General features: G+C 38.2%; 1 protein-coding gene across 3 annotated transcripts in view; it reads right to left on the bottom strand.

Moving 5' to 3' along the window:
• Nucleotides 1-17,138, bottom strand: part of col15a1a (collagen, type XV, alpha 1a) — an 81,583-nt gene extending 64,445 nt beyond the window's left edge. The window contains exons 1-2 of one of the 3 annotated variants that reach the window (XM_034305402.2): nt 16,928-17,138; nt 16,765-16,841 (exon numbers count right to left, since the gene is read on the bottom strand). In XM_034305402.2, the coding sequence (XP_034161293.2) occupies nt 16,765-16,841; nt 16,928-16,941 (91 nt within the window). In that variant the 5' untranslated portion in view covers nt 16,942-17,138. The remainder of the gene's footprint in view (nt 1-16,764; nt 16,842-16,927) is intronic. The other 2 variants (XM_034305399.2, XM_034305405.2) reach the window with 2 other exon arrangements.
• Nucleotides 17,139-25,853: the final 8,715 nt, after the last annotated feature.

Raw genomic sequence — 25,853 nt, 5'->3', positions numbered from 1 at the left:
GCATATAACAAGCATAATCTCAGCATCAAAAATGAGGTTTCATGTCACATCCTGTATTAGGGTCATGGCATGGTATATATCTACCAAATACATATAATGATGATCTGGAGATATCACTTAGCCTGCAGTACACATATTAGACAAAAGAAAAAAAAAGCCATTAAAAGAATGCACAATTATTGCACAGGGAAGGCTGACCCTTCACCTTTTGTCTAGGGAGAAAAATAAATCAAACTTTTTATACATGTGAGTTTGGTGCCAAGAACTAGAGGTCTGGAGGGCAGAACAGAGAAATCTGCTGTTACTCATGTATCTGAGCATCTGAGCTTGTAGGGACAGAAAGAGCAAGACAGAGAGAGAGAGATTTGGGGCAATTTTCTGGACACACTGTACTACCCTAACAGCGGTAGTTTAAACGTGTCACACCGCTGGCCTTCTTCAGTCTATGCAGTGCTTACATTTCCTCTATGTAGAAATAGAATAATTTAAACAGTTAGAACATTATGAACAAACATATACAGAAAAATGTGCAGTCCTATTTATAACTAATATAAATACACTTGAATTTCCAGTAGAGCTAACCTGTTGGAGTAGTGCCCAGACTATCCTCCTGCTGTAAAACTTTAGATAGCATGAGAGTCTGGATCATATTCCATGCATTACGTATTTTCATGGAAACAGCCTGGTAAACTACTGACACCATGCAAATTAATCATGCTCACTCAGGACCTTCATCTAAACAATACATGAATACTTGATTTCCTCATGGAATGATATGGTAAACTACTCAATGCTTTATACTTCTTACACAAGCCAGGGGTTATCAAACTTTTTGCAGCCAGGGACTCCATTTAACTTTAAAAAAAAATTTCACGGACCCTCTCTGAACCTAATCAATCTATTCAAATGTTCTCGTTATTTAAATTTGTACTGCTTGTATTTTGGCTATTTATTACAACCATACGGCATTTTATTCCTGAATTTCTGCTGACAGATCACATTAGGTCCAAGCTGCCATTATTTATAGGCTACATGTTTTATATTATTGAGGTTTGGATTAAAGCCATTCAGTTCAAGTGACCAGTTATAATAGTGGGTTGTAAAAACATCCTCTCTGGCTATGCTTCAAGGACCCATAACTAAAAATAAGACTTCAAGTCATATTAATTTTTAGGTTATGTGGGTAAAATGAATTGTTAATTGTATTTATAAATAAGGCGATTAATATATTAGGCAAAGTAATTTTGTGATCTAAAACTGAAGCAATGTAAAATTGGAAAATGACAAACCAAATCAAATAAATGCCATCTAGAGACTTTCAGACATTAGCATCCTTATAGACTGTGTATAAAGTGTAAACAAGCCTCTACAGCTTACATCTGTGTTTGAGCAGCTGTAAAGCCAAAGACCTAAACACATGGTTTAAGAAATGGTAACACACATTGCTGGCACCCTTTGTGCATTGCCTCCAGAATGTAATCTTTCAGCTGCAGGCCTTTGAGCTTGAGTGTGAGGCTTTTTAAACAATGTTTGGAGAAAGTGTTGACTTAAAGGAGATGATGGGATTTTAAGGTTTGGTGTGAAATTGGGAATTCTTCCAAATGTTAAAGAGCAGGGAGACATGGCTGCAGGTTGGGTAATGGTCAAATGAATCAAAATGATCTGTAATAATCCAAATCAAAGCAGTTATAGGGTTACAGTATGTATTGTTGGGGCTCAAAATTGTATTGCTGTTCCTTAGATGTTTCCATAGTTTAAAATGTTTCTCAAAAGTTCATTACTGCTCCTCAAATGGTTCACTAGCTCAATATTCCTTAGATGTTCTTGTATTTCAGCAAGATGTTCCCCCAGTTCTTCGGCGTTCCGCAAATGTTTCCTTAGTTAATCATTGTTTCAGATATGCCTGTGGTTCCTCACTGTTCTTCTGTTTCTTCTCAAAACTGTTAGTAGTCTTTCAATGTTCCTCACATGTTCTGGTCATTCACTATAGTTCTGTAGATGTTCCTGTAGTTCACCACCAATCCTCAGAAGTCAGAGGAGTTCCGGACTGTCATTCAACCGCTCCTCAAATGTTACAGTAGCTCATCCACGTTCCTCAGATGGTCCAGTAACTCATCACTGTTCCTCAAATGTTCTCATAGTCCATCACTGCTCCTCAAATGTTATTTAAGGAATGTAACACATCCTTAAATGTTTCAGTTGTTCATCACTGCTCTCAAAATCCCCACAACAAAATTCTCTGATATTTAAAGATTCAGAAAAGCCATAGCTCAGCAGCAGCTTTGTAATTAATGTTATCGTTCAGCTGGAACCATCTCATCAGCTTTTTATTTTCCAAAAGAGTAACCAGTTTCCTGTAAATGGTTCCGATAGACTCAAACCCATTAACTGCCTATTTCCCAGGTCATGCTTTGGAAAAAATCCCTGAGGAAAATGTGTAATACTGAGAACTCTGAGTGAAACCAGCTGTCCTTCACATCGCACTGCAGCAGTTCAGAGTTGGACTTTCAGACAGTCAGACTTTCTCCCAGGCTCTGAGTTTGCTAGCTGGTTAGGTGCTTCATGCTTAACTAAGTGTGGTCCCTGCCAGGACACGATAATTCACTGCTTACATTTCATGACCTCAAAACCAGTAATTAATATCAGAGCAGCAAACCATAACACAACTTCTTACACCATTTCACACATTACTGTGAAAAAAGCAGGGCCTTTACAAGTGCAATGACTGCTAAAGAAATGCAGAGCTCAGGTAAAAAGCCAGTCATTGCTAATTTTCTTGCATCTTATTGTTGTGACACAATGAAACTGGTAAATGTGGTTTTAATAAGGAAGCTCTGTGGAAGGTGTCTGGTATGTCAAGAGAACTAAATGCCTGCCAGTATGATAATTACATGGCCCTGCTCTCTATGTCAAACAAATCTGCTAAAAAACATTATGCAGTGCTTGCAACTCAGCAAACAGGCATGCCATACTTTATACACTAAAATATCTGATAGAGATAGTATTTCCTTCTATGTGAAAACTACGGGCTTTCCTGAAATGAAATGTGTTTCTTGTTTTCATGTGTCTCATCCAGCATTTTAAAGTCTGGCTCCCCCAAAAGTAAAAAAAAAGGAGAAAATTGCAATTAATATTTCAGATTTTTTTAAATTATAAATTATGAATGAACCGTTTTACCTGTAAAACCAACTGCTCACTGGACCTAATGTTCAATTTTCCATATGCCTCTCTTTCCTGAGGAGGTTGGAATCCACTTTCGGTTGGTTTTGTTTTGTCTTCATTCCCTTTCAAAGTTGTTTCTTGCCAATCTTGCCCTGGTTTTGGCCATTCAGGTCTAGGAAAGGTCTGTAAAGCTGAGTTTTTATAGTAGTTGTTATATATTAATGAAAATATTCTGATCTGAGATATGAGCATGCCTAGTCAAAGTCTGACCAGATTTCTGTTAAACAGTCAAAAAAACACAAAAAATCTAAAGCACACACACACACACACACACACACATATTCACAAATACAGGTAATTTTCAAGCTCCCAGTGAAGCATTGAATTTTTCCCCAAAGGTTATCCAAGATGTCTGTCACCCATATGTTAAATACAGCACTGAGAAGTCATTAGCACGTTGTGGAGCCCTCCAAATGAACCTATGCATGCTTTATCCATCACCATGCACTGTTAAGTCAGGAGCAATGCAGGAAGTGTAAGAATCTTTCCAGGAGCAGACAAGTTCACAGCTGGCCACGAGTCTCATAAATCTACATGTTGAGCATTTGAATGCAGATACAACATGCCAGTACCTGTAGATCTTTGATCCTGAACTTGTACATAATTTTTGCACTCCATGTTAACTTCCACTCATAAATCTGCAAATGAAACTCAGAAAATGGCCAGAAGAAACATTTTACAGGTTTTTGGCTAGGTGTCCCGTTATGCTCAACCTGCATGATAAGAAGGTACTAAAGCCCATATACACTAGGTTACAATTTTTGCTGTACTCTAGAAATACATACACATTTTTGGCTATGATTTTAAAAAGTATTCACTAACCGATGGAAGTAAATTGGTCATTTGGCGATGACAGAGTACATACTGTATAGTAATGTAAGACATCTGTTACTAATATCTGTCATCACATCTTTAACTTGTGAAATATAATTCAATTAAATCCATCAGTAATATATATTACATTATAAACCTGTAATTAAGACATCACAAGAGTTTTTTCATTCAGAGGGCCAGTGTAGCTCTTTTGGTTGAGAGAATGTACAAGACAATAAGGAGTCTGAATCTGAACGGATAACAGAATGGATAAGCTCCAGACCAAGTACTTATCCTCCTCTTCAGTTCCCCTTTTCTGATTTCTTTTGCCCTTTTAAACAATCCTTCATCTCGCCTATCTTTCCTCCCTTCTCATTACCCTCTCTTCTTAACTTTATTCCTTCATCCGTCTTCCTTGTTTATTTCCATTCCATTTCCATTTATTTCCATTTAGTCCAGATTCTGACTTTCCCCTTCCTTGCACTTTTGCTCAGCCACAAGGACCTACACCACCCCTCTGAATGAAAAACTTTATAAAAAAAAAATTATACTTTAATTATAGGCCTTTAGTCTAATACAAATTCCGATGAATGTAAATGATGAATGGCACTTCGCAAGTTAACCACATGATGACAGACACATTCATGATTCCTCTATCTCAATAAATGCACCATCCAACTGATACAAAGGCTTTCACTATTTGGAACAAGTCAAAACAAGCAAAAGAGAAACAAAATGCTAAAAACCCGGCTGAATAGAATTCAAAGATAACAAAGAATTTTATTATTAATGAATGAAGATGCCAAATCCTCCACAGCACTTTTTATTTCCAGTAAGTCAGTATATTGATTCATATTTGATCCAATGAAAAAAAAAAGCCTCTGGATTTGGGATTGGACATCAAAGTTAAATAACCCAAAACCACATAAAATCTGCTGCATTCTAAAAGAAATGGAGCTAATCCAAAATCATGGAACTGAAACTGCCATTACTTGTTATGTAAATTTTGGTTTATGTCTTGTGCCTGTTTGATTTAAAACAATGAAACGGCTACTGTGTCAAGAGTTTCTGCTCACTGCTCTGACACAGACCGACTGGTAAAAAGGGAGCTGTACATACTTCTCATTGTTTCTGGCAGGATAATGTATCAGTTGGACACAGCTAACCACCAAAAATAGAACAAACCCTCCTTTTTAGGTATGTGATAGAGAACTGTATTGGCTGTAATGAAGAAACTGTAAAACCTCTACAGTGATCAGGGTTTTTTCTTTGTCAATTGGAATTACAACCAGTTATGCATACTGTAATTCCACTGTTTAATGATTTGAAATAGGAAAAGTATTTTTATATTAGTAAGGAAAACAGCTTGGTGTAAGTAATCTTCTCTTTAGGAATGAGATTGGCAAATGTATTAACTGTAATAGTTACAAAGCTCTCACTTAGGTGATCAAAAACAAGTCACATATCTCTAAACATACTTCACATCCATTTTGCCCAAGAATTGCCCAACATTCTTTCATCAAGTCATCTTTAGTAAACACTTTATCCTGGTCAAGGTCATGTCACGGTGGATCCCATGAACACTGGGTGTGAATTGGGGACTGGTACTGGATGGGACGCCAGTCCATCACAGGACACGATACACATACACATTGACACCTAGGGAAAGTGTATAGAGTAGCCAATCCACCTACTGGCATGTTTTTGGGAGGGGATAGGTTTTTGTAGACTCTTATATAGGCAGTAAAAGGCACTTCAAATTTCAAAATCTATATAATTCCTCCTTTCAGAGATGAGATGAGTTTTAGACTCTTTGCCAATTCAACTAGAGGCATTGTTCCTACAGTTACAGTGTCTGGGGGAAAGTTTCTCACTTGTCCAGTTAAAGCTGTGCAGTCATCTAGCTGGTTAGACTGAACTGACAGCCTACAGATGTTATTGCTCACTAAAACCTTCAGAAGCGTCTGGAAATAAAACTTCCCTGCTAGAACAGTATTTTACAGCTACAGGCCATACTGTTTTGAAGCATTTCCAGTCTGTTTTTTCCAGGGATTTTTCTTTACGTCAGTTGGAATCACAGTCATTTAACTTCCTGCATTTGCTTCTAACCCAACTGTAACTGTATTTCCACAGTTTAAAAAGTTTAAACAAGAAATGTACTATTTTTACACTTTTTTTTAGTAGTAAGCAAAACAGATTGATGTAGTTTACCTGAAAGAAAAATATAATGTTTGTCATTCCTCTCTCTACTCAAAACAGTACAGTGCTGACTAAAAATGCCTGATGGTTTTAGTGCTAAATATTCTGAAATATAAAAGTCTGGAGTGTTTTTTATTATTCAAAATATTCACGCAAAATAATTAAAATAAAGAAAGTGTTCCTATATTTTAAATAACATACCTCAAACTCGCACTGAGGTCCTCATTAAATATACTATAAATTAGGTGGCTGATAAATACATAGCTATAAAGACTGGACTGTTCATCCTGAACATCTTTCCAACACACTTAGTACTGTTTGACTTTCTAGTATACAGTTGTAGAGGAGCAATAATATATACTCTGACTATCCAGTGTCACCCAGAAGATCGGCTTCCCTTCTGAGTTCCTCTATATCCCTTCACTTGGCTTTCTATGAGTGACTTTCATTTGGTAGCATCATGAACTATTATTAAAAAAACAGAGCACACAGTATAAAGTTGATTTATGACTTAATCTAATCCAATAAAACAGAGTTGGCAATCACATACAACTAGTCTTGTGTGGTAGACCATTATGTATTATGCAGTTTGGTATAAGAGACATTTTCAGGTACACCAAGCAAATAAAGACATGTTTGTTGTGGAATGAGCTATATCTATAGCCAAAAAGGAAACTCGGGACCACTTTTGATTATTAGAAATAATCGATGCAACACAGGAGGCAACTACAAGGACAGAAATGGAACATTCCCTGAAGGCTATTTTTTTTTTTTTTCCCTGCAATGAAGCATGGTAATTGTGCCTCATTAAAATTAAGAGTAATTGTAAAGCAAAACGAGTGGCAAATTTTTGGCTAGATACAGAGCACACTCTAACAACTCCTTCCTAAATGCTATTTCACAAGCCATTTTTAATGTCTGCTGAATAACCACATAAATGCTTCAGCCCAATCAGTGCCTTAATCATGGCTTTAAGATTTGGCTTCTGTCTTTTGAGTACATTTCATGAGCTATAAACTCCAGAACTCTAAATCTAATCATAACTATATCTCAAACTTGAAGAAGCATCAGGGAAGAGGGAAGCAATGGGGAAGCAATGATTAGCTGCTAAAGCAAACTATTTCATTAGGAAGGTAGAGATTGATAAATAAATCGGTAAAAAGTAGGACAATATAAAAAGTAAAGAAATATTAGCAAGTGTTACTGACTTTATGGAGGAGAATTTTACATCTTAATCTGAGTTATAATAGTGATTGAGAGAATTTTCCCACAAGGCCATGGCATCAAATGGCACAAATGCCATTCCCACAGTCCTACAGTAGTGTCATAAAATTGCATAAAAATACTACACAGCTGCTAAACAGCTGTGGAATATCTATCTATCTATCTATCTATCTATCTATCCATACTTTACTTTGTTGGCATCTCTATAACTTGGGCTATCAAAATAAGAATATTTTAAAGGAACACTGTTTAAAATCACTTATCACTATCTGTAGGGAGAGTATGCACATTTAAATTACAGGCTTAAACTTTCAACTCTTTGCAAAATAAGCAGTTTTTGCTGAATAGCAAAAATCAAACAGTAACAATCAAACAATATATGATTAAAATAATGAACACCATAACTGTCTGTATGGTGGTTAATGCTCTGTTACTATGTCCTTATCGATTTTAAGCCTCACCATATGTTAGCGTATATTCAAAATGTTTTTAAATGGTCACCGTCACAGGGGATATTACTTTATCTTATTGCTGTAAAAGTGCTGGGACAAGGAAAAAAAACTTGCAGGATCAATAAGAAACCAGGTTAATTTGCACAGAAAGCATTTCTGTATTGTTTTCAAAATTAACAGGTATTTAAATCCATACCAGCTTTTTTTTAAACACCTCCACTAATCATAAAATTATGAATGTTTGTGAAATTTTCTTTTAAAATTTAGTCGATATGGTGTAAATCATTGGAAGCCTGAAAGAAAGAGAGTAAACCAAAGAGCTTGATCCTGCAAACAGATTTAATTAAGCATTATAATGACAGCTATATATATGTATAAAGCCTCGCTTTATTCGTATATTATCTATACAGTAATGTGATTTATGTGCCCATGTGTGTTTTCTGATAGAGGAGACAGAGATGTTTTTTCAACCATTGAGAAATGTACACCTTGATTATGTCCTAAATGTATTTAGAAAGTGTTTGGAGCACTTTTTGCCATGAGATATTATATTAAAAACTTCAATTTTTCACTTTCAATTTTAAAAAAAATGGTCAAGAACAAAACGGGGCATATCAAAAAGTGGTGGAGACACGACCCAGAGATCCCAGGTGGGGATCAGTGTAACTTGCTCCAAACATGGGTTAAGGCACTTTTGTGTAAATCACTGCATCTGTATACTCATGCAATCACCTGCTGTATTAAAATTGCATATCTTCACATTATCTTCACTGCCAGATATTCTCTATTAACAAGTGAAGCATACCTATTATTACACACACTGGAAGATGAAGGCCAGTCATTTCTGTGATCAGAACTTATAACATTTAAATTAAAGTGGACCCATCCCTAGATATTAATTAAACCAACACATGACATGGTGTCTATAATAAACTGGTACAGTAAAACCCACACTCTTCAGACAGTAAGTGACAGGTTTCCAGATACTGACTAAGATTAGAAGCTTAGCCTTACAGTATTGCAGTATAGATGTTACTACACTGGCAGGTCTTACTGTGATGTGCTACATCAGGTGGTTGTTTAGTGGAATGCTGTAGACACCAAATAATTAAAAAAACCTTTAAGAAGTGCAGATCCAATATATCTGTTCCCACCATTTCCTTTTCCTCACTGTTATTATCAGCACCCTGTACTTCATCCACTGTAATTTCTTTCATGTTCCAACTCAGTCAGCGAACTTCAGAGGAAACTTTACTGCCTTTAGTGTATAGCGTTGTGTAGATTCAGCGCAGGTGGTCAGGGTCATATCCTGTTTCTCTGCCAATCTGAAAACATGCACACCTGCTGGAAGTCCCCCATTGTGTATTGTGAACTAAAACTTTCCAAATAGTCACTCCATCCAGACTAGATAAAAACAACCCATAAATATCCCTGTATTCCATATGGACTGATGTCTGTTCAAGCTCTGAGTATGATGACTTCACTGCGTCTTAACCTGTCGACTGTCCATAAAAGTACAAAGTGCATATAGATAAACTTTGCCTGCATTTATTAAATTATTTTAAAAACTATGCAAAATATGTCAATTTCATTCTCCTCAACCATGAATCACTTCCAATCTCTGGTTTTCCTACTTTAATGTATAACAACTTCCATAGCGTCCAGTTTAAACACTGACTTGAAACACAGCTTGAGATGGAAGAGTCTTTCCATTCATTCATTCCTCTTCAGTAACTGCTTTATCCTGGTCAGGGTCACAGTGGATCTGGAGCACACCCTGGATAGAACTCACACTCACACCTAGGAGCAATTTTAGCATAGCCAATCCACCTACTAGCATGGTTTTCAAGAGGAAACCACAGAACCCAGAGGAAACCATGGCGAGAACATGCGAAATGCCACATAGACTGCAACCCCAGCTCAGGTCCGAATCGAAGACCCTGGAGCTGTGACACAGCAGCACTACCCACTTCACCACAATGTCTCTCTGACTCAATCTTTCTGATTTAGCATAAAGCAAAGCTCTTGTCAATGGTGTGGAAATATTTTTGAGTAACTGTAGTGAAGCTAATAGGACAGGTATGTAGTTACAAGAGTGAGGAATGAAAGTCTGGAACCATAAATGGCTTTTTGTATTTTTGAGGGATTTGTAAATTGTTTCAAATAGCAATACCAGTGATGGTAGATGTTTCATAATATTGGCATAAATGTGTTTATAAAGAGGTGCAATCATAGTGAAGATGTATAATAGCGAATGTAGAACAGTGATTCTGTCCTAATAGGTAACTATAACTGGTTAACTATAACTGATAACTGGTAATAGCATAACTTCATATCTTTACCTAATACAGTTTGCTCAGTACTTTGCCAAAGCTACACATAGCATTTATATTTCCAATGGCTATGATGTGTCATGTAGATTATGGAACAATCTTGTCACACATTTCTGTTTTACTTTTCTCCATCGTCATCATATCAACACAGATACATGTTGCCATGCCGCTTCGCATGGCACCATGTTTTCCAGAGCTATTGTTTGGACGTTCCTGTTGAGATCACACAACCAGCAGGGAGTGGAATAGAAACAGTCACCATTTGTGCTTGACAACAAGGGGATATGTTGCTTGTAAAATGCTTTGTTATGATGTCCACTTGCCTGAGCATTTCCATAATATATACAACCCCAAAATACATGGCCTAGCTGTGAGTACACAATCTAACCTAATGGGTAGGTAGTATCGCTTTGAGATGGTGCAGCAGCACTGGCATATCGTCTACTCCACATGGTACAGGTTTTCTATGAAAGTCTCTGGAGCTACAGGGACACTGCTATGTTCAACGAGCAGATGCTAAGCAGACGAACTTGAGGCATTATTTAGGCATCGCTCAGGTCACCGCAAACCAAAAATGCATGTGTCCTGAGAACCAACAAACAACAGGATATCAGAAAATGTTCTCATGGTGCAAAAGACATGGGGTCTGTATAATCTTCACACCCACTGATGTGACCAAATGGAATGACTACACAGTGATAGCTACAGCTACACAGCTACAGTTAGTAGTTAATGTTCAGAGACAATTACTGTTATTTTTCTTTAAAAAAAATTGTTGTGTAAGCAGGATAGGAATTACGTCAGTAACACATAACAAATGAAATACAGAAATCATTGTCCAATTTTTAGCATCACTAAAAGCCTTTTCTGTTCTTTGAGACTCACTGGAAAAAAGATGAGTCTTTCTTTCTACAGTCCATGTTTGTACTCCATTGAAGACTTCCTCTGGATGCACTTGCATCTTCTGCTTCATTTTTTCCAAAAACTGAAGGAGTATATTTCTGTGCTGCTGAGGAAAATCTGCCTCTTGTGCATCCTACACTGATTCATGATGCTAAAACTAAAATACAGCTGGCCTTAATTACATTACATTAGCTTTTTATTTGCAGCTTCAGTAGCTGTTTATAATGATGTTCATTATAATGATGTTTCATTTACTGCATTTTCACATCTTCACAATCTTCTTCTACTATCCAAAATCCCACTCATAGGCACCATGCACCATAAACAGGTTAAAAAAAAGACAAAATACCACATTGTAAATCAACATTAAGAAGCTCCAAATACAGCCATATCTGCTGTAAAGGTGGTTCACCATGGACTGATCCACTCAAAGAAATACAATATCATTAAAAAAATGAAAGGTCAAGGGCTTGTATCCAGTTCTTCATTCTGATAGGTGATTCTCTATATCTTCTCCAAATGTCTTTGAGAAACCTAATACCAAAGTCAGGGTAGAAGCTATTTCTGGCTGACACACATGGGTCCTTCTTTATTAAAAAAAGGCTGATTGTTTTCCCCCTAACCACTTTTTGGAAGTTCTGTCAGTGAAACCTGATACCAGCACATGCTAAGCAAACAGCTCACAGCTACAAGTGAGATTATCCATCAGTATCTGGCTTGTGCTGGTAGACGTTTCTAGCAGTTTTAAAATGAGAATTTCATGCTTGATCTATAATTTGTTATTTTGGAGAAATATTTTTAAAAATCCCCAGACTTCTCTAGCCCCAGCCAGTAGTTAGCTAAAAGTAATGGATTTGGGAAATGGGTTATGGTTAAAAGATTGTGACTTTGAATACTATGGCTAGAAGTGAGGGGGACATGGTGGCTTTGTGGTTAGCAGGTTTGCCTTGCACCTGCACGGTTGGGGGTTCAGTTCCCACCTCTTCCCTGTGTGCATGGAGCTTGCATGTTCTTCCTGTGCTTCAGAGGCTTGCTCCGGTTTCCTCCCCCAGTCAAACAACATCCATTATAGGCTGATTGGCTTCTCTAAATTGTGAAGGATGTGCGATTAGCACCCTGTCCAAAGTGTCTCCTGCCTTGTTCCCTGAGTTCCCTCATATAGGCTCCAGGCTCCCCCCTGACCCTGCATAGGATGTAGTACAGAAAATGGATGGCTAGAAGACAGCCACTGTTGGGTGGTTGAGCAAGGCTGTCAACAATATGTTGGCTTATATTCAAATTTACACTATTATATAAAGGGCCCCTCCAGGGTTAATTTTTTTTTGATAAAGGGCTCTAGCTGTTTAGAAAAGAGTCTACTCTATAGCGCCTAACTAAAGAACCATTTATGGTGCTGGATGGAATCTTCTTTTCAAAGGATGTACATGTACTTCACATTAACAAGATGTAAAAACAGCCATTATCATTGATCATATGGATATGACAAAATAAAGTTTTCAGTAAAGTTACTTTAAAAAGAAGAAAATGGCTTGTTTTTTAAAGTTCCAGAATTTGCATGTTGTTTTGCCAATCATTTTAACCTTTGAATTTTTCTCCTACTAACAGAAAATCACATGACTATGGAATCCACCTAGTTTCCTAGAAAAATTCTACTTGGGTCATAGGAATCAGTGAGGGTTTTGACTTTTAAGTGTAGCCTTAACATGATTAACAGAACTAGGTCGAGAGATTAACTTATAGGGCATACTTATAGTACATATAGGGCAGGAAATGTGTAGAACAACAAGATACAAAGTCATTACATATCATGAGACGTGTTTAAAGTCTGGTTGCTGATTGCTTGTAATGTACCTAGGAACTGTTGCCCACTAAGCTGTGATATATGATCATCTGCAAGCATTGTGGAGGTAATTGTATCATAAAATACTGAAGGAGACTCAACTGAGACTGATATGCTAAATAAAGACGTTCCTTCATCTGCCAAGACAAATTCATACACCTAGAGCAGAAGTGCTAAAGGTGCCTTCTTCTTTATGTTCTGTTTCTCTGAGGAGGTCAAATGAGGACATTTCAGCTGCGGAACACACACAGTGCAACACTATTGCAGAAAACTCGTGAAAGAATTAGGAATTTGGTGCAGTACTCCTGGACAAAATGCTTATTAAAATAGAGATTCAAGGTTTTGCTGATAAGATAGCTGATAGTTTAGTTCAAGCCAAGAGCAACAAAACAGTACCTTAAAAACTTCAATATACTGACTGCAAAACTGATTCACACAACTCACACTAACGACGCCTCACTGACCACACACCAAGCAGACTGTGTGAATTACCATTAACACTACTGCAGACCTCAAACATGTGAATCAAACAATCATTTGAATTCGAAAAGAGTTCACATTCCCGCGAATACACAGCAATGTGGTTTCCACAGCAACAGCTTTATTTCATCTGTGTTTACAGCTGTGGCTGGAAATATTTGTCCTCAAATGGGCTGCCTGGCAAATACACAACACTGCTGGCTGTGTTCTCCTGCATGATGAGTCATAAAACTACAGAAGTCAAATGTCAACCATACAACAGCACAATTCTGTCACGCCTCGGAAACTGCTCCACATTATTAAGCATCAGGGGCCTGACATCACATACTGACACAAAGACATCTTCTCCATAAGCTCTATCAGTCACAAAAACTGTTAAGGAAGCATTTCAGCATAAAGCTAGCATTTACCATTGTTAATACCCCAGCACTGCTAAAGTCTCAAATCTGATTGGTCAGAAGGTGTTGATTAATTTTCTCTAACAGCATGGCTCTGACAGTAGTGCTGGCTGTATTTCAAGTGATGAAATGTTTAGACTAATGCGCTCATTCTAGTACTTTATTGCTTCTACACTAACTCTTCTGCAGGGAATTGTATGGCCAATTATTGCCATATGCTCCACATTATTATGCTCCACATAAACTTTCCAATAATAATAAACCGATAATAATGAAAAAACAGATTAAAACACATGTTGATAATAAAATGTATAATCAAAATTTTCTGTGAGAAGAATCTTCAAGATGGAGGATTTTTGCACTTTCTGGTTTCAGAAGCTGCTGAGGGAACAACTGTTTATAGCTGCTATAATGTAAGTGATAACAGGAACGAACCTGTTTCGCTAACGTCCACAACATTAAGTGTAACTCTAAATAGGTAAAAATCTAAATGGTGTGTTGTTCATTATTAAATCGAAAGTTGGTATAAGAGAAATGAAACACTTTGGGACATGCTGTTATTGGAAAATAATCACTTTGTGGTGGTAATACATCCCCACGTCATGGAATATTTTCCTATAACAGCATGGTTCATTGTGTTTTATTCCTCACATTATGTGCTATTCTGTGGTGCAGTTTTGCAACTCTCAACACCATTGTGACAGAATTTTCATTTTTGTACCTTTTATTGTTTTTTCACCCATCTGTGCATGGATACTACAATACCCAGCATCCATTCAGTATTAGCCCAATAGCATAAGTTAGCCAGTTAGTGAAAAAAAATTCAGTCACCTCCCCTCACCTCAGCCAAGTATTCTCTCCAAAGCTGTCCTTTAAAATTTACTTCCACCTCCAAAATGCACGAGGAAGGCAATTTCTCAGTATGTAAACCAGGAAATCTTGCTCTAGAGACTACTTTGTCACCAACGTAAGAGGCAAACTGGCATGTCTACAACAGTTGGTATCAATGGTAAAATGTTTTACGAGCTCTTCCATCATAACAGCTTTGCTATCTAAATAAGGTAAGGTCAAATATGTGATTCCTTGGCATGCTTCATTTCTCTATGCCTTGGAGCCAATCATTCGTAACAGGGTCTCCTATGAGCTCACAACATTATTTTACAGTCTGAACACAATCCAGCCTTTGTATGTAATGTCATGCTTAATGGGTTATTATATGGTCCCCACTCTTTGGCATAATAGCTATTTACTAGCTATTCCTACAGATGTATGGACTGCATTTGGCCACCCATCACTCATTACAGGGGTAATTTGTGGTTAAAATCACAGGATGTCTTTCAGTGGCATTGACCTTGAGGCATGCAGACAAGGATGATTTATCAGTCCAAGAGCACATCTTCAGTTAGTCTTCTAACTGAAGGTTAGGGAAAAGTAAAGGTGCATGCTTAATTTGGTAGCTCTGAAAGACGAGTACATGCCTAATGAAAACATCCAGCTTATTCTGACCAGCTACCAGCCAAAACACATGCCAAGTTGTTCAAACTGGTAGACCATCTTTATTACCTTATGGTAAGTGCTAGTAGAAAGAAAACAGTTTCCAAATTCATGCTAATAATGCCATAGACAAGTTATATGTTTTAGGAAAATAACATAACAGTAGGTATGGCAGTTAGAATATTTCAAACCTTTATTGATTATATTAGACAAGCTGGAAAATAGCTTAAGCTGCTCCACCAGTTTGAACAGCTCACTAAGTGTTTTGGAAGCAATTTGCTGGGCAGAGCACGCTCGATACTTCAGCAGGGAGAACACCTCAAATTCAGCACCTGTACCTTATATTAGTATTCAGGGCAGTGGTAGGTCAGTGGTTAAGGCATTGAGCTACTGATCAGTAGGTTACAAGTTCAAATTCCACCACTGCTGAACCCTTGAGTAAGGCCCTTAACCCTCAAGCACTGTTTAAAAAAAAAAAAGATAAATATTGGAATCAGATTGTTTGTTTCTCTCTTGACATCTACCCTGCCCCTAACCTTTGCAACATTTCATACACATTAAATCATGTCACAAATCTGCAAAAAGTATTCAATTATGATGAAAACTGTTTAAATTTAAGAGAAGGAATACCTCACTATATTTGTACACATCAAGCTGAGTACATGCTGGGTAAAGCTACAACCCCACTGTGCTGTATCAGTACCATCCATGGCTAACTTCATAACTCACAGCATGAACAAACAGGCCATAATCTGAATCATAATGTGTAACAGCAGTTTGACTCAGTAGTAATAAAAGCACTAAAGCTTTCCTTTATTTTCTGACTCATTGTGACCATGCCATATCCTAGCACACCACATTCATCTCTTCAGCTAATTAACAGACGAAGTGGGTGTGTTAGAGCAGAGAAAGCACTAAAGCATGCAGTACAGGAGGTACTCCAGGACCAGGACTGGGAATGATGGTGATGGACATCACTGAACACCATTTGCGCAAAGCACATGGGAAAACGATGCACTGTGCGCAAAAGCGCATCATCTCCATAACAAACTCCATAACAAACATGAAACATGACAAGGTAGTCAGAGCACATCTGAGGGAGATTTGTCCCTTTTATAAACTCTAGCTACGTGAACAGAAATGGTTAAACATATTTCAGGAAATGGCTTTCATTCATTCATTCATTCAACTGGGCAAAATGTCAAAGTTGCACCTTCGGCCAGGATTTTCTTAAACTTTTTTCCACCTCAGCTTCAAAATTCATCGTCCTCACCACGCAGGCAAACCACATTAAAGAGTTATGAAGGAATTAACAGCAAATTTAACATACAATCATACAACCCCCGCTGTTCTGTGCGTTAAAAAAAAAAGCTTTAAAAGAGTATGCTAGAATGTGAAAGACATACCGTCCTGCAGCTGGAACGCGGTCGCTGGATGGAAAAGCCACAAAGCAGCGAGGTACAAACAGCACCAGGGTGGCAGTCTGGAGATGAAAGATGTCATGAGAAACATCCTCTCAGAAATGAAATCAACAGAAATCAAATCGTAGCAGCTATTCGTTAAATTCACCTTAGGAAAGCCATGTCTCCGCGCTCACGAAGGAGCTGGCGGTGTAGAAGCAGAAGCCGTGAGGAGCTGTGTGTCTCCGCGCTCTGCTCCGCACCTTCAGGAGCTGCTCCTGAACAAAGACAGTCTCAGTTCACCCTCAGCTCAATCTGCCCCCTCAAAAACACTGAAATCTGACTCCCGGGCTCAAGCCGTGGACCTCCACCTTTATCCGGCCCTGCACCGTTCCCACATTCTCACTGACGCACTCCATGTCTCCTCCTCAAAGTCTGACGATAAGACAAGTCTCCCACTTTATCTCCAAAGCATCATATCAATCATACTTCATATAGCTGGGTTTTCAGACTTTTGCAACCAAGCACCACTTCCACAGTGAGAAATATACTCGTCAGTATACACCTCAGCAGAGATTGAGTTTATTATAATCCAGTTTTTCAAATATTAGTCATGTTAGGCAAACACCTAACATCATATTCATTTATTCTAACCATTAATTCCTTTAATTCCTTGAGTTTGCACCTCAGACCACATTTAGACTGAGTGTATTTTTGTTTAGTTTCAATCAAAATGCCATGAGATTAAAGTTGACATTATTTAAAAACAAGATTTTAGATTAATATATAACCTGTTCATAATTACCAACCAATTAGGTTTATATTCAAAATAACTCAGGAATAAATACTAATAAATACTAAAAAGAGGTTGACAGCTTGGGATCTCCAGACCTCACTTTGAAAAAAAAAATGTGAGTGTAAATTTAAAAAAAAAATGGCTCCACAAGAAGTCTTTCAGATATCTGTTCTTAGCGTCATAAAGGGGTTCCCTTCCTGAAGGAAGAAATCAAACAGAGACCAAAAAAAACCCTAATAACATTTAAAGTGGCTCAGGATGGGAATAATTAAATTCCATTCCTCAATATTAAAATGTCATTAGTTTGTCTGGCTGCTTTGGACATTTCCAACAAGAAAACAATAATGTGCATTGAAAGAGAAAGACAATGCAATGAAAAATAGTTCTTCTGTATACTGGAAATGCACAGATGTTCCTCATGAGATCTCCATATATATATATGACTCTTTAAGGACATAAGTGACAGAGAGAGGGACAGAGAGAGAGAGTGCAAGACAGACAGACAGACAGACAGAGAAACAAGGAAAATGTCACTTACCAATGTTCGGTAACCCCGACCTGACCTCATGAGAAATTTGAATGAATTTGTGATTGCAGCTGATGTTCATACAATTTCATACAAATGCTGTAAGCTAAGGTACAAACGCTAAACCCTAAATTTAACCTTCCTATGAATTGAGTTATGTGAATTGTTATGAATTTGCAAATGCAAGAGCCAGTATTGGTATTCGTCAGCTATGTCTTCCTGCCATTTCATCAACACAGATTCCTCTTGGTACTAAATGAGACTGAGAGCACTTCAATGTCCTGCAGTGTTCATATATGGACCAGGGATATGGACAAGTAAAAAATGAACTCGTGCATACAGTGTGAGGTATGATTCCAGCACCAGTGATGTCAAGGTGAGCTTAAGGTGCTGATCTGAAGTTGGCGTTTATGAACCACCTGCTTAGACATGCGTACAGCGTGATGAATCCCAGACACTTAGAGAAAGCTGAGCCCTACATTATCACCTTCTTAAATCTCTAAGTCCATTAGAAAACAGTTTCTAATGCAAATTGCATAGGCTTACCTAGGCTAGTGCACATCTGGATTCAGAGAAGAAGGGAGTTTACTTGGATTACAAATGTTCTGTGGGTTGCAATCTCTTTACTGAGAGATACTGTGTAAGGTTTATTACTGTCCCGAACAAATGGACTTCATCCAGATTTAACTGCGAAATTTAATCAATTCCCCATAATGGTTTAAAGCTAAATCCAGAGTGATGTTACAGCTTTAAACAAGGAACACAGGTAATACAACACACTCATAAATACAGACGGAACCAGGTTTTCACTGCCAAAACAAGACTCTTGGTTATTTCAAAGCTCCAAAGGAGGAGTTTGTATAACCCTGTGACTGTATTCCCCCAGACATACCTCAAACACCACAAAGTGGTCAGCACAGCATATGACTTCACTTTCACAGACATCTAGGAGACAGTGATGAAACATTGAAGAGCTTCTTCTAATGACAAAGCCATGAGTATGGTTATGATTCATCTCTAGGGGTATTTCATTTGGAAGATGTACGGAATTCACTCCCTGAATGGCATCTGAAAGGTGCCAAGAGAATAAAGAGAGATAATGTTGAACATTGGAATTCCCTTCTCTATCCGTACTGATAAACTGACATCTAACCAATGAAGAGTCTTCAAGAGTAATCATCAGGGACATCTACAACAAGCCGGAAGGTCCTGTGTCGCAAACACATTATTTTCAGTCTGGGAAGCCATGGCTGGCTTTTCAAGGCTGATGCATGACAGCATGTTGAAGTGATTTTGTCACTCTGCTGGATTTGATTTCTAATTTGTCCAAGTCTGACAAGTACTCATGGGATCTTGTATTATGTAGAGGAAAATGGTGCAGTTAGTTGCTTAGTAGTTTAGTTGCTTAAAAAAACTAATGTTAAGTCACGAATTAAATTCACACAAGTTTCTCTTTACAGTACAAAAATATAAAGACAAATAAGAGTATTTTTTCCTCTAAATAAGTGCATCAATGAATTTTCTTACAAAAAGGCCTTTTTAACAAATGCGTTAAGATAATACAAAGTATAATCCAAATTAGCTGTCAATTTGCTAAACCTTAACTGTGCACTTTTCATTGGGAATTTCTCCATACACCAAATGTAAATAATCAGCAAAGATATACAGCATTTGGTATCTGAAGTTAGATTTTTCAGTTTGCGCTAAACCTATAGGGCTAATGTAGCTATAATGTAATACAAGGAAGATTGGACCACAGTATAGCATTGTGCTTAAACTATCTACTGTCTACTGTAAATCCTCAAGCACTCACTTCCAAAACATTGTTTGGCTCAGTGATACCATTGTTAATTGTAACAGTTCCATAAAACAGAATAAGTCCATGTTAAAAAAAAAAAACAAAATCCAAAAAAAAAAAAAAAACAGATATCTGACTGTTGGTCCATGTTCAGTAATTGCTTTATCCTGGTCAATCTGGAGCTTAGGAATATGCCCTGGATGAAACGCCAGTCCATCGCAGACAAACACACACACACAAACACACAGGCAGCAATGCCACCCACTGTGCCACCATACTGCTATTAATTTCCGGGGAAAAATGGCTACGATGAACACACAAAAGCAGCCTCCTTCCTAAATTCCATCACTGTGCTGCCCAAAACAGATATAAAAATCAACTATCAATTTGGAGCTCTATTAGAAGGTGGATTACTCCTTAAAATACAATTTCATCTTCAAATCTTGGGATACACCTCGTATATGAGTTTGACATTTGGTTTGAGTGATACCAACCTGTTTGCTAAGAGATTCCTGATTCAAGATGGCTGCTACTGTTTTTTGGTTTTCTAGATAACAGTATCATATGGTGTCATAAGTAGACAGTCTGTTTGAGATAATGAAACTCCATGCAGTTAGAAGCAGATGTGTGATGATTTAGGCATGCTAACACAGTGCTGACTGTGGATAAACTTCTTGTTCTTATTAGCTATATTAGCGTTGTAGCTCAAACCTAAAGAGGCAAAATAGGCAAAATCTTGTCTCCCTCACTATATTTTTGGTTGAACTGTTCCTTGAACGGATGTTTTAATGAAAAATGCTAACACGACTAACAATTACAACACATTATTTTGTATAAAGTGTTCTCACAAAACCAACCATCCAACTTTACCTTTTACAACAGGCTACACTGACATGCGCATTGAGATCATGCAAGGCATTGTCCAAATTGGGTATTAACTTGCTAAACATTTCTTTTGAGAAAAGGCTGAGAGGGAACATCTGGTTCATGAGTGTACGGCACTTTCTAATGCCTTCGTCCATTTTTGTTCAGTATGAGTATTTGAGTCAGAGATAACACCAACCACAACCAGGCACTTAAAGCATAAATCAGAGATCAGAGATAAATCTGAGATCATTAAACAGCTTCAGTGTTTTTTTGTGCATTGCTGAGATAGTATTTCTCATAATTTGACAGGTTGCTTAAAACCATGTGCAGAGTGTAAGGTTTGCAGAAAAGTAGCGTTTCAACACTCTTGCTCAGACTGTGAAAGGATCTCCATGGTGATGTTGTGTTGTAGGAAAACAGTGATGTTGAGGTATAGCTTCAGTGATGAGGACAGGGAGACTGTGGGTGGTGGAAGTACATTAGATCTGACATGAAGTTCAAGGTCTAGCATGAGTCAGCATTGCCTGTGTTAACTGAAGACAGAAAAATGCCTTTCTAGGGGGAAAAAAATCAACTTTGGTTGAACATGAGAGACAAAAGAGCAGTAAGTATGCTTAGTTTGAACATACTTGTGGTTTTATAATAATGGATTGATCTCAGCCCTGTGCCTGGGAAATTGCACAGTTTAGCAGTTTCTCTGCTCTAATAAATCTGATTTAACAGCAGTTAATTAGCAAGCATGACTTGAAACAGGTGTGATGGAGAATAAAAGGCCCATCAGGGTGGAACTGCAGAGCTTATAACCAAAAGAACAAAGATATGTCAAGCAAAAACATTTAAAAATCACAGTGAAAAAAGTGAAGACGGCCTCAACTGCAAACTTATCTTCTAAACCTGAGTGTTTTCGGATGGAGGCTCATTTCCTGGCAGCTGCATTGTATATAGTGTTAATTATTCATTTATGTACACATACTAGACAGGTTAGTCAAGTGAAACTAAGTAATAGCTATACACTCAATATAAGCGGCTGAAATTTTCAACCATTTTAACCAAAATTAGGCTTTGATGCTTGTGTATCTTGGCCACCCACAGTTGCCAAGCTCTGAAGGGGCTTTGTGTCACCAGATGCCTTTAGCATCAAATCGGAGTGTAAACATGAGCTCATGGTGTGCAGGGGACACAAAGTCGGCAGGAGAATAGAGCTCACTGATAACTATCCTACACAACTGAGTTCTCTACTCTACAACATCCTGGAGATCTCTTAAAAATAAACTCCCAAATCAGCTCACCTTTAATACTGTTTAATACACCATAAAACACTCTATGCACCATAAACCCAGCTGATTTGTTAAACTATGGTACTGTTAAACCCATTATGCTTTAGGAGGCTGAGACCGCAAGAATTAATGGTAAAACGTAAATATGGAAAAAGCTACACTCAAAACTGCAATTCTTCTGTTTCAACAGAGCAGGCATAATCAGCTCAAAGTTTTTCTTTGTTTGATCTTTTTTAGATCTGTCCTAAATTCTTTAGGCCTTTATGGAAAAAGGAAATAAAGAACTAAATAAAGCTAGGAATGGTTAGTTCCTTTGGCTTTGCCCTCATAAGGTCAGGTTTTGTCAGTTTAAGCCTCGGGAGGAGGGAAAACAGCAGTGGAGGTTGTATTGACTTACTCCCTGAGAGAGAGTGGATTTTGTTTGCACATCAGTTTTCACTCACATGCTACTTCTCTCCATCTCTCTGCGTTACACACACACCCACACACACATGGACAAACAGTTGTAATTGTAAGATCCGGTGGAATTTTGGAAGGAAGCTCCTTTTGTGTGCTCATCACAGCCAGTGGTATAGCGAGTAGCATGCCTGACTTCCAGGTCCAGGCTCCATCCTGAGGTCGAGTTACTGTCTGTGTATGGTTTTGCATGTTCTTCCTTTGTCCATGGGGGGTTTCCTCTAGTTTCCTCCAACCTTGAAAAAATGCAATGGCAGGTGGACTGGCTATGCTAAATTGCCCCAAGGTGTGAATGAGTGTGTGATTGTGTGCACATGTTGCCCAGCGATGTACTGGTGTCCCATCCAGGTTGTATTCTCACCTAACACCCAGTGTTCTTGGGATAGCCTGGGATAGATAGGGGACAGAAGAAATAAATATACTGGAAGAACAGACTGAAGACAGGCACTATCTGAGGTCAAGGGTCATGCTAGGGATTCAGCCTCCTAAGATATGCCAGAGGAGCTGTGGCCCTTACTGGCTTTAAAGCAGAGGAAATGCTCCTGTTAGCTAACATATGCAAACATATGCAAACACACACATAGGTACAGTACAGAAAGAGGCAAATATCAAAGTGTCGGGTGCAGCTCAGTGTGGGAGATCCTGGAAGCACAGAGTCTGCAATTTGTCATCTTTGGCAGCTGTGATAAGAATAGCTAGTTATCTTGATAAGCTACTTATCTTGTGAATTTCACTTGTCAAACATTATCTAGAGATTTGATATTTACAGTCTGAATGTGTGGCAGTATATTATATATGCATGTGTGTGAAGGTTTGAGGGCCAGGGTTAACATTGTGGGTTAGCATTATGAGTTATGGTTTAGGGACTGAGTGTTAATGTTAGAAGTTAGGGCTAAGGACAAGATTTAAAGAGAGGGTTTATGTAGTCTTGCAAGTCAGGCTTCTAGTATTCACTTTAAAGTGTGGTATGTTGTGCCAGAAGAACCTGGCCAAGAACTAACTACTTTCACAGACAGAGGCTATTTGACAGACCACAGACCTTTTCCTGTAGCCAGTCGCCAAACACACAAGATTATCTTGTTTACATACTAACTAACTGCTAACTGCTTCAAACAAAACTCTTTGTGAAGATGTGATCACTACATCTTGCACCGAAAAGCTAACCATGTCTTGGTGTTCAAGGATTTGTCTTCCTGCTGAGTGTACATAGAAACAATCAGATAGCATCTTCAAGATTCTGAAGCTTGTGGCTAGAAAAGTGTACAAAATATACATGGACCACAGAGCGTCTGAGGATGAGACCAGGGTTCAGGAGTGTGGTTAACGTTAGGGGTTAATAATTAGGGTTTAGGGGCACGGTTACCATTATATATGTTAGCTTGATGTTAATGCCATTTTCCTAATGAGGGAAAAATAAGCACATTGGCATCTTTTATTTCAATTAAAAAAATGTTCTGTGTCTATAACATGGCCATAGGTTCAAAATCTACATTAAAGTCTAACATGACCAAGCGTAAGCTAACAACTCTATATGCAATTAAACATTAAACATATTGTGTGACAAAAAATTTATTTTCTCTTTAAATATTGAAAATGGTGCCTTATTATTTACTAAATTCCACAGAAAATATGGAGATATGGATATGTGTTTCAGGAGCGAGTTTGTTTCGGTGAGGGTCACAAGACACAATCTGCACTAAATCCAGGACTGTAAAATTTTCAGTTTGGCCATCTGTGCTGTGCTCAGATTTGTGTTATCACAGCTCCGCCTCAGAGAAATGGCTGCTCACTGATGCAACATAATTGGAGACTTCGTATCTAAAGCCAGCTTGGCAGACCTGGTGCTTTGGCCAGCTCTGAGCACTGGCTCCTGTTTGGGAAAGCCTTGCTTATACAGGAGGAGTGGAAAACTGGAAAAATATGAAATAGTGCCAGGGTGTGAACTGTATGTGCTTCTGTGTATACAAGCATATGCATGTTTATAAGAGAGGAAGCCTGGAAATGTGTGTGAGGCATTAAACAGGAGACGTACTGTATGGAGGGATGTAGGAAAACTCCACATATGTCACATGGTGTGTCCTGGCCTTCTTTGATGCCCTTGTGTTTACAGTAGAAGTGTTAGCTTCATCCAAAACTGCACAAGGACTTCACATGATGCCTTATAGTACAGAGAAAACCAGATTTGGTGCCATTTGGACTCTATGCATTCATAGCTTACTCCCATTTATTCTAGCAAGTAGGGGGCATATTCAGAGTTGAAGCAAGCATTTGTAATAAAACTGAAAACTGAAATTCAGTGGACGTTAACTATAGACAAGAGCAAGAGATGGGTGGAGTTTTCCCAATGGGCATGAGAGTTATTCACTATTCTGACCTCAAATGGTCTTAAATGATGTCCATATTGACAGTGAGCCATATTGCATACAGCACTGTTATCTGGTAATGGTAGGTTGGTCACTCTAAATTTCCCCTTGGTGTGAATGTGTGTGTGTGTGTGCATGGTGCTCTGTGAAGGATTGTTAACCCATACAGGGTGTATTCCCACCTCACACCCAGTGAATGATTGAATTAATAAAGTTGGACACTTGCCGCATGAAAATTTAAACTGGATCATAAGAAAGTAGTTATTAAACATTTACACAGAACTCTGACTGTGGTCATACGTGTGAGCCAGATAATGATCTAACACTGAAACAGCTGGTGTTGTTTAATATTCAAGGAATGAACTGGGAAACATACAGCAGTGTATTTTATACACCTCCTCTATGCTTATCCATCCATTACTCTTATAGGGGTCCCATCCATTGCTCCTGTTAGGGGTCGCCAAAGCGGATCATTGGTCCACATACTTGATTTGGCACAGTTTACGCCGAATGCCCTTCTTGATGCAACCCTTCCCAATTTTATCTGAGCTTGGGACCAGCACTGGGAGTGCACTGTCGTGTGCAACCCCAGTGGCAGGGGCTGGTTCCCTGGTCAAGAATCGAACCCTGGCCATGGCGGTGAGTGTGCCGTAGCTTAACTGTCATGTAAGACTGCGTTAAGGCCTACTTAGATCATAATTTCACACTTTCCATTTAAACTCACTGCACACATGATACATGCAAGTCCAGAAATTGTTAAACAAGATGCGAAAAAGGATAACTATAAATGTCGGTATAAAGGATAAGCACATGTTGTGATAAACCTACGTTCTTTGTTTCTTCAAAGACTTGAGATATTTAAGACAGGATTTGTTTGGGACTACTTCTGAAGTACTTCTGAAGAATCCTTCTGAGTATATTCTGAAGTGCACATGATGAAGTGATTACTCTAGCAGTCTTATAGCCTACAAAACCACAGCTTTGAGAGAAAAAGGCTGTATAGCATTTTTGT

Source organism: Pangasianodon hypophthalmus, chromosome 1 (assembly GCF_027358585.1).
Source record: "Pangasianodon hypophthalmus isolate fPanHyp1 chromosome 1, fPanHyp1.pri, whole genome shotgun sequence".
NCBI classification, from domain to species: Eukaryota; Metazoa; Chordata; class Actinopteri; order Siluriformes; family Pangasiidae; genus Pangasianodon; species Pangasianodon hypophthalmus.
This window is presented reverse-complemented; position numbering and strand designations above follow the sequence as displayed.